This window comes from Galeopterus variegatus, unplaced genomic scaffold (assembly GCF_000696425.1).
Source record: "Galeopterus variegatus unplaced genomic scaffold, G_variegatus-3.0.2 Scaffold806, whole genome shotgun sequence".
Classification (NCBI taxonomy): Eukaryota; Metazoa; Chordata; class Mammalia; order Dermoptera; family Cynocephalidae; genus Galeopterus; species Galeopterus variegatus.
This window is the reverse complement of record NW_007726917.1, coordinates 399,686-414,907: the sequence shown is the minus strand read 5'-3', so window position 1 is coordinate 414,907 and position 15,222 is coordinate 399,686. Positions and strand designations below refer to the sequence as shown.

The window sequence follows — 15,222 nt, the reverse complement described above, 5'->3', positions numbered from 1 at the left end:
GCGGGCAGCCCCCTGCCGAAGCGCCATGTCCACCGGCTGGTTTCGGCGCCGCTTCCTGCCTGGGGGTCCGCTCCCCGCGCCGCGGCCGCCCGGGCCGCGCGCCAGCCCCGTGCCCTACCGGCGGCCCCGCTTTCTGCGTGGCTCGGGCTCCAGCTCAGGCGCGGCCGACGCCTCGCGCCGCCCAGACGCTCGGCCCGTGCGCAGCCCAGCGCGGGGACGCACGCTGCCTTGGAACGCAGGCTATGCCGAGTGAGTGCCCCCACCTCGGGCGACCCTTATCTCGGGACCCCCGATTCCGGGACCCCTACCTGATCCAGTCTGTGCTGACCTAGAAAACAGGCTAGGCTGAGTGAGTAACCCCCACCACCCCACCTGCGGATAACCCCTACTTTTGCTCATCTTTCTACCCCTGACATCCTCCTCCTCATCTCACTCCAACCTTTTATTTGGGACTACAACCTCTCAGAGAAGGTCAGAGGTCGGGAAGGACCTGCACCTCAAGGGTTTCCAAGATGAGGTGGGGAGACTCGGTAGAGTTCCAGTATCCTGGACTCACCCCCGACCCCCAACACATCTCAGCCTGGGTTATGACCTATGCTGTATGGGACAAGGGTTCGGGCTGAGATGGGGCAGAGGATAGGAAAGGGAGTCCTAGGTCTATCTCCCCAGACAGCCCGCCCTGACCTCCCATCCCAGGGTCAGCAGGTAGGCTCCAGAGGGGCTGGGCCCTGACTTTTACCTTCACTGAGAGGCCACAGAAAAGTTAGGAAGCTTACATTATGGTTGTCCAGCTATGTGTCAGGGACAGCATGGGGGAGCTGTTACTCTAGAGGGAGGGCTCTCCTCTCTGTGGGCCAACTCAGGTCTCTGTGCCTCTAGGACGTAGGTTTGTCCCTGAAGGGTTACTGACCACTTCCTGGCTTTAGGATCATCAACGCAGAGAAATCTGAGTTCAATGAGGATCAAGCTGCCTGTGGGAAGCTGTGCATCCGGCGATGTGAGTTTGGGGCTGAAGAGGACCAAGAGTGGCTGACTCTGTGCCCAGAGGAGGTAAGTGCAGTCCTGCCTGTGCCCCTCTTACAGGCTGAGGCCCGGATGTGAAGGCTGAGGTTCTTGCCCTGCTTCCCCCATGTACTAGTTCAGGCTGGGCCAGGGGACAACTGGGGAAGCCAGGAAGAGCCTGACACCATGCTCTTCCTGTGCAGCTCCTGACAGGTCACTACTGGGCACTATTTGATGGACATGGAGGTCCTGCAGCAGCCATCCTGGCTGCCAACACCCTGCACTCCTGCCTACGCCGGCAGCTGGAGGCTGTGGTAGAGGGCGTGGTGGCCACTCAGCCCCCCATGCACCTCAGTGGCTGCTGCATCTGCCCCAGTGACCCCCAATTTGTGGAGGAAAAGGGCATCAGGGCAGAAGACTTGGTGATCGGGGCTCTGGAGAGTGCCTTCCAGGAATGTGTGAGTGTTGCCTTTGGCTAGGGAAGAAGGGAAGCTTTTGCCCCCAAGGACTTGAGTGGGGCATCCTGCACACCATGGAGATCATCCAGCATCCTCTGACTGGGAAGACAAGACTACTTGATTTGTTCATTACTAACAGCCATCATTGTCATCATAACCCTTCCCATTTACTCAGTGCCTACTGTGTGCTAGTTCTTTACCTGCATCATCTCATTGCACACCCTGTTGGTCCTTAGCTCAGGGGATGGTTTCTCTTCCTCTGCTTTGAGTAGCACTTCCTTTGTCTAGATTTCCTGACCACAGGAATCCTGGGTTCACAGCTGGACTTTGGGCTGGGACTGCCAGGCCTATTGATGGGAAATAAACTGTAGAGTGGGGATAAGGGGACAAAGTGGTATGGTGACAGTACAGGCAGTAGCTAAGGTGGCCTTGGTTTGCCCCAGGATGAGGTGATCGGGCGGGAGCTGGAGGCCTCAGGCCAGGTGGGCGGCTGCACAGCCCTGGTGGCTGTATCCCTGCAGGGAAAGCTGTACGTGGCCAATGCTGGGGATAGCAGGTGAGTGAGCTGCCCCCCTTGGAGGGTGGGTAGGGGTGGGGTGGACAGGAGGGCACCAGAGGCAGTGGGGACAGTGAAAAGCAGCTGGAAGTGGAGGGACAGAAATGGGAAGAATTGACTGGCTGAGTTGTTCGTGTATGTACCTGACATATGTTGTGAGGGTGGTCAGTGGATGTCAGGGAGGGCAGGATGCCAGGCTGAAGACCTGATCCTTTACCCTGCAGGTCCTAGGCAGTCATGGAGGGCTTTGAGCAAGGGATCAGCATGGGTGAGATGGCTCCGGGTGGCTGGAGGAGGGGTTGGCAGGAGGGTGGCCACAGATGAGGGTGAAGGCCACCTCATAGACTTCCCTCTCCCCTCAACCCCATCCAGGGCCATCTTGGTGCGAAAAGATGAGATACGGCCACTGAGCTCTGAGTTCACCCCAGAGACAGAGCGGCAGCGGATTCAGCAACTGGTAGGTGCCCTTGGCAGGGGGAGCCTGTGGAGCCTCAACTCCTGGATCCAGGGCCACAAGAGGCCATGGGAAGGTACCTGCCCTGAGCATAGCCTCCCCATTCCAGGCTTTTGTCTACCCAGAGCTACTAGCTGGTGAGTTCACCCGACTGGAGTTCCCTCGGCGGCTGAAGGGGGATGACTTGGGGCAGAAGGTTTTGTTCAGGGATCATCACATGAGCGGCTGGTGAGAGGGGTGGGGTTGGGGGATGTGGTGGGAAGGGAGAGCCCTGGGATCCAGGCCTAGCTGTGTCCTGGTGCAGTCCTGGGCAGTGTGGGCACTGTGAGGTCATAATGGCTGAGCCAAGTTGGGGGGAGATGAGTGGGGGCATACAGCCTGGGTTGATGCTGGGTCTGCTCCTGATAGGAGCTACAAACTCGTGGAGAAATCGGATCTCAAGTACCCACTGATCCACGGACAGGGTAAGCAGGTCAGTGCCTGCCCCCCCGCCTCCAATAATTCTTCAGTTGCCCATTGCAAAGGTGGGAGCTCCTTTGTCCCTTGCTAGTGGCTGTGACTGATGTCCTAGGGTCTGCTCTGAGACCAGGGTGTTTCTCCCTCAGTCCAGGGCTCCTGAGGGCCACAGTCCACCTCGCTGCATGCTCTGCAGTGTTAAGGCCTAGCACTTGTGCATTTGCTGGAGCTTTCTGTCATCATCTCACACCTCTCTTGCCCTCAGGCTCGGTTACTGGGAACACTGGCTGTCTCCCGCGGCCTGGGAGACCATCAACTCAGAGTCCTGGACACAAACATCCAGCTCAAGCCCTTCTTGCTCTCTATCCCACAGGTGAGGGGGCAATATAGTCCACTGAAGCTTATGTACATCTGCCCAGAAAGGCAGAAAATGAGGCTGGTGGTAGCTAGAAAGAGAGCACTGAAGGATCCTTAGGCTTAACTTGCAGGTGACTGTGCTGGATATGGACCAGCTGGAACTGCAGGAGGACGATGTTGTTGTCATGGCAACTGATGGGCTCTGGGATGTCCTGTCCAATGAGCAGGTGGCATGGCTGGTGCGGAGCTTCCTCCCTAGGAACCGAGAAGACCCACACAGGTACTTTATAGCTGCTGGGGACCTGCCAGAGCCTGGGTTGATACCAGCACCAACACCAAAAAGTAGTTATGGCTGAGAAGATAGCATTGACAGTGAGCCCAACTCAGGCCAGGTGGCCAGGATCAGGGCTGTCTCAAGCTTCCCAGGGAGGAGGGAGGATGACTCTGGTTCCAAAAAATCTCTGGGTCCCGACTCCAAGGTCCAACCTGTGGCCCTTCCAGTATTGTTGCTTGCTTGGGTCCCCGAGTGTCCAGACCTGTACAGTGAGTTCTGGAGGGCTGGACTTGCCCCTTTGCTGTCCCCAAAGTACATCTGCAGGATGGTCTTTCACAGGTTCTTGGAGCTGGCCCAAATGCTGATACACAGCACACAGGGGAAGAACGACGGTCCCACGGGGGAAGAGCTGGTGTCTTACGATGACGTCTCTGTGTTTGTGATTCCCTTGCACAGCCAGGGCCAAGGGAATAGTGGCCAATGAATATTCACCCAATTCATCCCAGAACCACTCCAAGGCCAGGTACAGTCTGGGCATCCTTCCACTGTGGCCAAGAGCAGGCCCTGCCTACCCTGTTCCCAGCCACAGCCCACTGCTCTTGCCTTCCACCCCAACTCACATCTGTTTCAAGGGGAACATTTATACCATGCAGTCAAAGCTGGAAGGTTGTGGAGAGCCCAGACTACCAGATTCTGTCTTTTTCAATAACATCCTTCTGGCAGGGGCACTTTACAACTTAGGAAACCCATGCAAGGCTCCTCAGATAGGATCCTCAATGGCCCAAAATATTCTGATAGGGTCACCTGGGCTAAGGACATTAGCCAAAGATACCATGAGGGCACCCAGCCCATGTTCAGATCCTGGTCTCCAATCCATAAATGTCAGGGTGTCCATTCAGCAACCCCCAAAGTCCATGCAGGGTGCCTTGTAGAAACCTTTGGAACAGCCATCTTGAAGACTGCTCCTGAGGAGAGGCCAGCTCAGGTCCTGCCCTGCTCTCCTGTCACTGGAGGGAAGGAACAGGCCCTGGGGCTAAAGTTGAGGGAGAGCAAAAAGGAGCAAGAGGAGCTTCCAGAGTTGGCAGGGCAGGGAGTGTTCTCCAATCGCTACCTCTAGCCTGGCCTCTTGACTGGTTGCTTCCCCATCCCCAGCCCTGCCACAATCTGATGCCCCAACAATCAATGCCTTTGCTTTGTTGCTCCCCATAACCTCCCTATTAAATGTTTGTGTACAGAAGACCCCTTGTGAGTCATGAATTGCTGTACAGCTTGGATTAAGGACACCATTTACTATTTCTTGTTACCTTGTACTGGATTAGTTTTAGCTCCACCTTGCAAGCCTGCATATAATCAGGACTATGTTTTCCCTGTAGCTTCTCTAGTTCTCAGCATGGGTGAGACACCCCCCCCAGCCCCCCTCCCCCTGACAGAACTGTTGCCTAGGGAACACAAAGGTCTTTACCACCACCTGTGAGCTCTGGGCTTGTGGAGCCTTTTAACCTGCTTTTGAATGAAAATTACTGTAAAACTAGACTTAGAGGGAGACTAGTTAGTTGGGGCCCTGGGGCTTACTGTCTGATAAGCAGTTTAGTTCCTTCACCTTCCCCAGAAGACTGTTATCTAGAACTTACCAAGGCTCTGGTGCTCAGGAAGTATTTGTTGAATTTTAAGGCAAACCACTTTCATGACCTCAGCTTTGTCTGACTCACTCCTACTTTAGTTTACAACTGAGGTGAATTCTACCAAGCAGCTCATAGTGCAAGATTACAGCCAGGAAAAAGATCCAATAGGCCCCAGAGTTGTTGGTAAAATGTGTATATAAATGCATCTGAGGCTCTCAAACCCCCTTTCCTGCCTATTAACTCATTTTAGATTTCATTTCTTATATGTTCTCCACAGAAGATAACAAAAGTCACATCAGACATTTCCCACATTTCACATAGCTATATTCCACCGTCCAGGACTTCCAGCCCTGAAACTGTCCGCAGATGGGTCCTGACAAACTAGTTGGCCCTTGAAGCGCTGGGGAATCTCTAGGACTCCCAGATAGGCAGCTGGCAAATGCAGGAGTGCTGCCCTACCAACCTGCAGGTTTTTTTTGTTTGTTTTTGTTTTTTTGTCTTTTTCGTGACTGGTAAGGGGATCGCAACCCTTGGCTTGGTGTCATCCGCATCGCGCTCAGCCAGTGAGTGCACTGGCCATTCCTATATAGGATCCGAACCCACGGCAGGAGTGACGCTGTGCTCCCAGCGCTGCACTCTCCCGAGTGTGCCACGGGGCCGGCCCCCAACCTGCAGTTTTACTTCCTCTTTCCTCGGCACAGCCCTTCCCCTCTTCCCTGAGCAAAGTATGGACAGCATCCTGCACCTGCCTCTTTTACCCACCTCAACTGCTGAGCCAGGTTGCCCCCACAGCCTGCTTGCCTTGCATCCGACCCAACCTACTGCCTGTTCTTGGTCCTCACACCACAAAGCTGAAACCCCAGTGAGTGGGTACAGTGGGTCTCAATTGCAAGTTGGCCAAACAGAGACAGGAGTGGCTGCTGCAAGGATCTCTTCCTCCTTGAATAGTCTGTGTCAGGACAGCCTGCCTATACATGGCCTACCACAAAGCCAAGATGTTCCTTCTGTTGCCTCTCAGTCCCTAGCCAACCTCCAATGACCACGGGCAAAATGGTAGGGCCAAGGTCGTTGTCTTCTCTGGTTCAGAGAGCCAGGCAAAAACTAGGAAGCAGGTCCTGCAGCTCTGAGGATGTTGAGCTAGAGTAGCAGGCTCTAGGAGTTAGCAACTCACTAGGCAGGCAATGGGTTACCAAGCAATTGGCCAGGCCTTCTGCCAGACCTGGCGCAAAAGCCTCAAAGAAGAGACCCCGCTACTCTTGCCCTCCAAAAGCCAGCCTCACAGGACAAAACTTATTCCAGCTGGAGGTTACCAATCTGATCAAGGGTTGAGGTAAACTGGGGGAATGCAAGGCAGCCTGAAGAATATGCCAGATACAGTATTTGAAGATCAAGGTTGGCTCAGGCTTGCCTGCTCCTATAGTTGTTTATTAGAGCCTGATGTTGAGAGCTGGGTCTAGGGGTTCCTCCCACCAGCCCACAGGCCTTAGTTACCAGGGGGAAGGTCAAGGAGCCCAGCAATCCATCCACACAGCTTTACAGCAAGCCCCCGTGTGAGCCAGGAGAACACGAGACAACCCATCCCTCCCTCCCTCCAACTCCAGGAACCAGGCAAACAATGCCCAGAAACAACAGAAGAGGCTGCAGCCATAAAATTCTGTTTAAGACTGATACATGGAAAAAATGTTTATATGTTAAGTACAAAAGGGACATAAAATTGTATATACAGTAGAATAACAACTATGTAAACACACCAAAAATCTATGCACAGAAATGTCTAGAGGAACATTTAACACCAAAAGAGTAAGTGATAGCATTTGGGTGGCAAACTATCTTTTTTAAATTCCCAATTTTTCCTTAATAAGCAGTAATTATGATTACAATGGGGAATACTTTTTAAAAAAATAACCCACTGGTTGTTGGTTGAGCCAGTGCACTGTCACTGTCAAATATAAATCAGTGGCTTTGGCCCTGACTCCTAAGAGGGTGGCAAGTGACCCCCGCTCCCCCCCAGTTCTATCTGTAGTTGTTTAAGGAACCTCATCTGGCTCCACTGAGAACATCTGTGCAGCCCTGGCCCTCAGCCTCTTCTCCCTTATTTTGCCTTAACCCCACCACCACATCATCTCTGATCACTTCCAACTGCATCTCTCCCCTTTCCTTCCCAATTCAGGAGTCAGCTAGCTTCTGCAGCCACAAGGCCCAGAAATAGAGGCCATGAAGTGGCATGTTTTCAAAGAACATAGTGCCTCAGCTTTGGATACATGAACTCAAATACAGATCATTTTCTTGCTGCTGGGCAAGCAAGTCATGCTTGGTGGCTGCTCTAGTTGCAGATATATTAAAGCACCAGCGTTTCGTGTTAACCCTCTGTCCCAACGACTCTCTCTGAACAGTTATTCATGTCATGAATTTTTCTACCCTGAAAAGCCAGGGTGGGCACTAACAGCTCAGATCATTTGGTTTCTAAACCTCCCTTCACTCTGGGAAGGCAGAGCTACACAGTGGGTAGTACCACGGCAGCTGCAGATTCCAGTCTACCTTTGGGAAAGGTGTACGCCTCTTGCCTTTTCAGTTTGAGAAACATGACAAAAAGTAATTGCTTTAAAAAAAAGTGCTAACAATTCATAGCCTAGTCCTGCTGCTGAATAGAAGCAGTGATGGCTTGATTTACCCTCTAGGAGCTATGTATTCTTGGGCAAGTCATAACCTTGCTGAGAACCTCAGTTTTTGTATCTGCAGGGAGTGCTGCCTGCATATATGTTTGGAAGCTTAGTCAACATGCCACTTGCTCTGCTCTAAGAAGGCCATGCAGGGGAAGAAAAGATGAGCCAGCTGTAGCTCATCTCATCCTGGGCCTGGCTAAAGCCCCTTCCTCTCCCAAGAGAAAGCAAGGAAAAGTAGCAACAAAGCAGACATACCAGATACATGGGAGTGACCTGTAAATGATAAAGAAGCCTCTAACAAACTGAAAATAATCTGGTTCTAGCATCCTCTCCCCAAATGCCACAAACCAGACATAAGCCATGCAAGAGTGACTGTCACACACAGATGCAGACAGAGCATCACCAGGCAAAAAGGGGGCTAATACTGCAAAGAGGGCCCCGAAGTGCAGCTTGAGGAACACAAGGGAGTCATTCCAAGACCCTCACTTAGCTGCCATGGAAACAGCAAACACTAGAAGCTTTGCTTCATTCAGTCTCCCAAAGGGAAAAAGGTAATAGGGAAGACTCACTAACACTTGTGGCAAACACTATTAGCAAGGATGCAGTCTTTCTCCAGGGCTGTAGGACTCCATCTCCTTCGGCTGAACTCTGAGAAACTAAGATGAGACAGAGAGAGAGAGAGATATGCATACACACACATATACATGTGCATATATGTATGCACAGATATATTTAAATGAAGGTGCGCACACTGTGCTAAGATACAAACAGTAGAAATCAAAAGTCATATATAAAAAGGCTAAATATAACATATAACACAGGCCTAGAACCAGCTCTTGGTTGGGAGCTGCAGAAAGGGGTGGTATCACCTGGAGACTATATACACAATTTGTGGTGGGCAGGAAAGGCATCAGTGTAAACAACTAAGACTCACTCCACAATACTGGCCCACAGGAAAGCGTGATGCACCTCATGTACAAAAATAAACTCCTACCTTGCTTTCGTACAAACCAAGCTTGGTAGGCACCCAGGAGAACTGCAGGTTTGTCTTGATGACGGAGGACTGCACCAGGCTGCTGCTAAACCTTCCAGCCCTAGGAACTTACCTGCTATCACCTTCCCTTCCTTTCAGGCTTTTGGGCCTTTTCCCACCCAACACCCAGAGCCTGAAGCCTGCCCAGACCACCCACCCTCACACACTAACTGCAAGGCTCCCTGGCAAGCAAGGTCCTTCTGTATTTGTCCCTTTCTCTGACCCCAAGATATATGAAGACTTATTTCTGTAAATGTTTGGCACCAAAAAAACATGATGGTTGTGGAATAATGCCACAATTACACATGGAGACCCAGTAACAAGACATGCAGTGTGAGGGCACAGGGCACTGAGTTGCCCTAGCATCTCAAAACCAGAACTGTGACTTCCCATGCATTTATGGGGGTGAGAGAAGTGATGTGCAGAACTGACGACTTCACCGGCTCCTCAGCAGCAAATACATTCAAAATTGAAGGTGTCTTGAGAGCCCTACTATACTCTAATCATAAGTCTGGCCACTGCTCTGAAGGAGCTTGGTGCAGTGACAGCTGGAAAAGCTGAGTCCCTATTGAGTCTGCCGCACCAAGAGTTCTTTTGAAGAAGCTCAGCAAAGTAATTTTTTTCTTTTGAGCAGATGTACAGCACATCCATGGGAAGGCCAAGTGAAAGGATGTTCTCCAGCCCAGTCAAATGATCCAATCCCACTATTATCTCAGTCCCCTCTGAGTTTTTTCCTGCTGGCTGCCCTTACTGTATAGAAACAGCCAAGTAGCATCAAGGTCAGTCATCAATGGTGGGCAACCAGAAGGCCTGGAAGGAGAACACAAGTCAACTTTAAAAAGCCAATCATCTTCTCACTGCTGAGGGTTCTTTATACCCTATCCCACAGCATCAAGGTGCCCAACCCCAATGGTAGATGAGTTATGGCACATAGCCCCTCTCCTGACCAACTGAGTTTGGCAATCTATGGAGACAAACGCTCTCTCCTCTTTGTGAAAGTAAGTTGGTTTTGTTTCCCTCCAACACTCATGGTCTACCTTCCTTCACAGTGATTCAGTGTTGTAAGGGGAAAAAAGGAGTGCTGCCAGGGAGGTGGGTGTCTGGGTAACCTGGCCTCACTGCTAATCCACCAGGTGACCTCAGCCAGGCCCTCTCCTTCCTGAGGACTGGACTGGATGGTTTTATTGCATTTCTTCTGACATTATTTTCTTGGTTAAAAACAAAGGGAGGGAGCAATGTGCTCTGGGTATGCTAGTAATGAAATGCCTCATCTTCAAATACCCAGATAGGTCTAGGAGATCCCAAAAGGAAACTGGAGGCTGATCCTTTGATTAACAGAGACAAGGGTCTGGAGTTAATTCTAAGAGGTGAGTTATGGTCAAGAGAAATTCTGGGAATTCAACATAAACCAAGAGGAATGGGAAACTGAAGGTCGTAGCTGCTAAAGGCTGGTTTAGAGTATTTTAAGGGGCAAAAAAGTTGTCAAGTGTAACCTACGTAGTTTGGGCCTAAAACCAGGGACAGAATAAAAACCAGCCTGTGATCTCCCAGGAGCTCAGAGGTGACCTCAGATCATGGGAAGAATAACAAAAATGAAAGACCAGCCCAACCAGAGATCCCGTAATAGGAGATGGGGGGGGGGGGGGGAAAAAAAAAAAAAAAAGGGGGGGGGGAAAAAAAAAAAGGGGGGGGGGGGGGGGAGTAAATAAACAAATAAAGGCAGGAGGGAAAATAATAATAATAGGAGGTGAAAAAAAGAAGCCACCAGTTGAGAACTGTGAACTTGGGTTCCTGTAATGTACCTATGTAGAACACATCTTGTTGTGCTCCTTGAGACACCCACCACCCCACCTGGAAAGAGCCCCTAGGTGGAGGACATCACTCGTTATTCACATACCATGTTGGAACATGCGCTGGCAAATGTCATGAACTTGGGGTTGAACTGCAAACAGGTAATGGGGCCTGTGTGTTTACCATCCAGCACAGCTACTTTTATACCGCTCTCTCCATTCCAGACATGGATCTTGCCATCCTCTGAACCTAAAGAGAATGATCAAGGAAAATGTAACAGCTCGAGGCATAATACAAAGACAATTGGGAAAGAGACATGGATTGAAGTCTGGAGAGAGACCAAGCTTCAGGATGTAGCCATCAGCAGAAACTGAGAGGGAGGAGAGACAATGAAGGAAGAAAACTTTGGGAATTGATCTTGACCCTGGTTAGTTCACAGGCATGCCACTTTCCCTCTGATTTCATTTTTCTCATCTAAAAAAGGGGCTAAATATCATTACTCTACCAACATCTAGCCACTAAGATAACTGAATGCAGGGTTATAACGGGAAGTTAGTATTACTAATAAAGTGGTGTTTATAGAGTTTAACTCTACTGCTGGTCCAGGGAAGACCAACGTTAATGCCAGTTCCCAGTAAAGAACTCCAAAGTCAGGACATGTTAAAGACGCTACACCCTTGGCATAATGTGCTATACAGAAATCTGAGAACATCTACCAAACAGATAGTATCTTAATTAGTTTGTTAATAATTTAAATAAACAAATGTCTAGTACCAGAGAAATAACCCCATGGGGGATAAAGGAAGCTCACCAATCATAATAAACTGAGAGTCTGGAGTAAATGAAGCCTCCAGTGTGACAGCTTTGCTGTTGGCATAACCCTAAAACAAAACAGAGCAGTTTCTTGTTGTAACAGGGCCATTAATACAGACAACTGCCTAGAAACACTGACCCAGCACACACATCACCTTCCTTTCATGAAACCCTCTCCTTGTCAAGCACAATGCTGCCAAGGTTCCAAATGTGGCTGCCACCCTTTACAACCCACCCCCTATTCCCAACATCATATACAAGGGGGCAAGAAAACTGTTTATTGTTAGGAATTATTTTACATCTAAACACCAAACCTGGGCCGCTTGGTGAGAATCCAAAGGAAACAAGTTCATGTGCAGAAAGAAGATGCAAGCCCATGCCTTCCTTGATCACTGAGTCAAGGATAACTGCTGGCCTCCACCAACCAGCTAACACAATTCTCGGCCTAGGAAGTATGAGCATGGAAAGAGCCATGCTCAAAGGCTGTCAGCTCACCCCAAATGTGTGCATCACCACTCCCTTGAATGCATCAATGAGACGGATGAAGCTGCCATTGGTGGAGATGAGGATAAGCTTTCCGTCATTGCTAAACTTAAGTCCTGTCCACTCACAAGTCCGATCATACTGCATCTTAAAGGTCGCAAATGGCCCCTGCAAAAGAGAAAAATAGTAGCCCCAGGCCCAAGGCACATTAATAATTCCTTCTGCCAGAGCCAACTCCCATTATACCCCTTTAGATTCCATTTTGACTAGGGAAAGTGGAGGATGAACTACTGCTCTGCTTCTCTAATATTTACCAAATACCTCCTCTACCATAGAAAAGGCTCTTAAATGTCCACCTCACTCTTAAATTTCCATAATATCAAGATGGCTCAAAGATTCAAAGATTTACCTTATCAAAAGAACGAAGGTCATAAAGTTTGACCATTTCAGAGTTGACACCTGCAGCGAAAATTAACCCTTCTGGATCAAAAGAACAAACTGGTTTGCCCTGTAGATGCATGAGACCCTAAGAGACAAGAATAAGACAAAAAGTTAATGAATCTGGGACCTTACCACTATATAATTCACTTTCCCAGTGGAAACTAGGAAAAGGATATGAACACATACCAGCCTACCTACAGAACAGAAAACGCAAACACAAAACTAACTAAAATAAAGCTTTTAAGCCTCCATACAAAGAATTTCTTTTCTTTTGGTGCATTGCTGGTACAGCGATCGAACACTGGATCTTGGTATTATCAACACCATGCTCTAATCAACTGAGCAAACTGGCCAACCCCACACAACAAATTTCTCTTCAACCCTAACTGCACAATATTATACACACAAAGTTCAAATAAAAAACAAATCCCTTCAGGCTGTAGCTCAAATGCTCTAAGAAAACTGTTTTTAAAACAATAAGCCATAAAGTACAATGCAATCTGCACTAGACTGGGGTATTTGCTTACCAGCTACCTACCAGTAGAGCAGGTTTTTCCCAAAGTTTAAAAAGACTCTGGGATCCCAGAATAGAACCACTGCTTTTCCCCTTCTCTCAGAGGAAGAGTTGATGATAATGCCTACCATAAAAAACACTCAAAAAGTGTAATGTGAAGTACCATTACCTGGCAGTTGGGAGACCGGAGATCCCAGAGTCGGATAGTCTTATCAAGAGACCCAGAAATGAAAGTGTCATCCACAGGTGACATGGACAAGGCTACCACCCTGCAATGCATCAAGATAGACAGGAGTTTAAGCAAAATATTAGCAAAAATTGGATGTAAACTCTAAACTACCCTGCCTACCCATATATACCTGTGTTCTACCAAAACTGCCATTTTTAAGAAACACATTAGGGCCGGCCCGGTGGCGCACTGGATAGGGCGCCACTTGGGAAGTGCGGCGGCGCTCCCGCCCGAGGGTTCGGATCCCACATACAGACCGGTTCCCGCTCACTGGCTGAGCGAGGCGCGGGAGCAACACCGAGGGTTGCAATCCCGTTGCCGGTCCCCGGTCTGGTACGGGGGCAACACTGAGGGTTGCGATCCGTTGCCGGACACGGAAAAAAGACAAAAGACAAAAAAAAAAAAAAGAAAAAAGAAACACATTAAAGCACACATACACAAGCATATCTGGAATAATCAAAGACAACTAGTATAATTAAAAAGCAAAACTATAGAATAAAAATGTATGATCCCCAAACAAATCAAAACCACAATGAGATTCTACTTCACACCCATTAGCATAGCTATAATATATATATAAAAAAAAAAAAGATAACAAGTGTTGGTGAGGATATGGAAAAATTGGAACCCTCATAAACTCCTGATGGAAATGTAAAATGGTAGTTGCTCTGGAAAACAGTTTTTCCAAAAAGCAGAGTTACTGTATGACCCAGAAAATCTCTTCCTAGGTATATATCTACGAGAATTGGAAATGTATGTCTAGCTGGCCAGTTAGCTCAGTTAGTGTGGTGGTGATAAAACACCAAGGTCTAGGGTTCAATCCCTGTACAAGCCAGCCACCAAAAGAAAAAAAAAAAAAAAAAAAGGAAACATATGTCCACACAAAAATGTACACATATGTTCACTGTAGCATTATTTATAATAGCCCAAAAGTGGAAACAACCCAAATGTCTGTTAACTAATGAATGGATAAACAAAATGTGGTACAGCCATACAATGAAATATTATTTGGCAACGAAAAGGAAGTACTGATTCATGTGACAATAGATGAACCTTAGAAATATGCTAAATCAAAGAAGCCAGACACTAAAGGACACATATTATCTGATTCCATTTATACAAAATGTCTAGAATAGGCAAATCCATAGAGACAGAATGTAGATTAGTGGTTGACAGGGGCTGGAGGAGTGACTGCTAATGGGTACAGGACTGCTCTTTGGGATGATGAAAATATTCTGGAATTAGTGGTGATGATTTCCCAACTCTGAATATACTAAAAATCACTGAATTATGCTTTATAAAAGCGACAATTTATGGTATGTGACTATATTTCAATGAAAAAAAAAAAAGCATGATTCCTTAAGATGTTGGTGGACTATACCAATGTTTCAAACCTGAGCGGTATCATCATCACCTGGAGGGTGGGTTAAACAGATTGCTGGGATCCATTACCAGAGCTTCTAATCCAGCATATCTGGGTAGAGGTGTGAGAATCTGATTTCTTTCTTTTATTAATTTTTTTCGTGGCTGACCAGTACAGGGATCCAAACTCTTAACCCTGATGTTATCAACACAGTGTTCTAACCAACTGAGCCAACTGGCTATCCCCTAGAGAATCTAATTTCTATCAAGTTCCCAGGTGATGATGAGGCTGCTGATCTGGGCACCACACTTAACAGAACCACAGGCCTGTACTAATCGCAACCACATTCCTGATACAGGCCACCTTTTATGGTATATCATCAAGAGTCACTCAATTAAAAACATTTCTTCCAAAAGAACTCAACTTAAAATTTTATTTATTATTATTTTTTTTTTTAAAGATGACCAGTAAGGGGATATTAACCCTTGACTTGTTGTTGTCAGCACCACGCTCTCCCAAGTGAGCTAACTGGCCATCCCTATATAGGGATCCGAACTCTTTTTTTTTTTTTTTTTGTCTTTTTTCTGTGTCCGGCAACGGATCGCAACCCTCAGTGTCGCCCCCGTACCGGACCGGGACCGGCAACGGGATCACGACCCTCGGTGTTGCCCCCGCGCCTCGCTCAGCCAGTGAGCGGGAACCGGTCTGTATGT

The 15,222-nt window shown here is 48.4% G+C and overlaps 2 protein-coding genes across 2 annotated transcripts in view; one reads left to right on the top strand and one right to left on the bottom strand.

The window, feature by feature from the left end:
- PPM1M (protein phosphatase, Mg2+/Mn2+ dependent, 1M) lies at positions 1–4,796 on the top strand. The gene is made up of 10 exons (XM_008572565.1): positions 1–249; positions 927–1,050; positions 1,206–1,460; positions 1,904–2,016; positions 2,389–2,473; positions 2,580–2,698; positions 2,879–2,942; positions 3,192–3,299; positions 3,415–3,563; positions 3,897–4,796. The coding sequence occupies exons 1-10, from the start codon at positions 26–28 to the stop codon at positions 4,039–4,041; spliced, it is 1,386 nt and encodes a 461-aa protein (XP_008570787.1). The 5' UTR covers positions 1–25; the 3' UTR covers positions 4,042–4,796.
- A 4,333-nt stretch (positions 4,797–9,129) lies between these two features.
- WDR82 (WD repeat domain 82) overlaps positions 9,130–15,222 on the bottom strand; it is an 18,872-nt gene continuing 12,779 nt past the window's right edge. Inside the window, exons 4-9 of the mRNA XM_008572564.1 lie at positions 13,087–13,186; positions 12,372–12,488; positions 11,975–12,130; positions 11,478–11,547; positions 10,773–10,915; positions 9,130–9,685 (exon numbers count right to left, since the gene is read on the bottom strand). Coding sequence (XP_008570786.1) covers positions 9,656–9,685; positions 10,773–10,915; positions 11,478–11,547; positions 11,975–12,130; positions 12,372–12,488; positions 13,087–13,186 — 616 coding nt within the window. The 3' untranslated portion in view covers positions 9,130–9,655. The remainder of the gene's footprint in view (positions 9,686–10,772; positions 10,916–11,477; positions 11,548–11,974; positions 12,131–12,371; positions 12,489–13,086; positions 13,187–15,222) is intronic.

Bases quoted from the DNA above. Each gene is read 5' to 3' on its own strand.
- PPM1M (XM_008572565.1), top strand. From the start codon at position 26: ATGTCCACCGGCTGGTTTCGGCGCCGCTTCCTGCCTGGGGGTCCGCTC. The intron at 250-926 runs GTGAGTGCCCCC...TCCTGGCTTTAG, and splicing joins TGGAACGCAGGCTATGCCGA to GATCATCAACGCAGAGAAAT. The intron at 3,564-3,896 runs GTACTTTATAGC...GGTCTTTCACAG, and splicing joins AACCGAGAAGACCCACACAG to GTTCTTGGAGCTGGCCCAAA.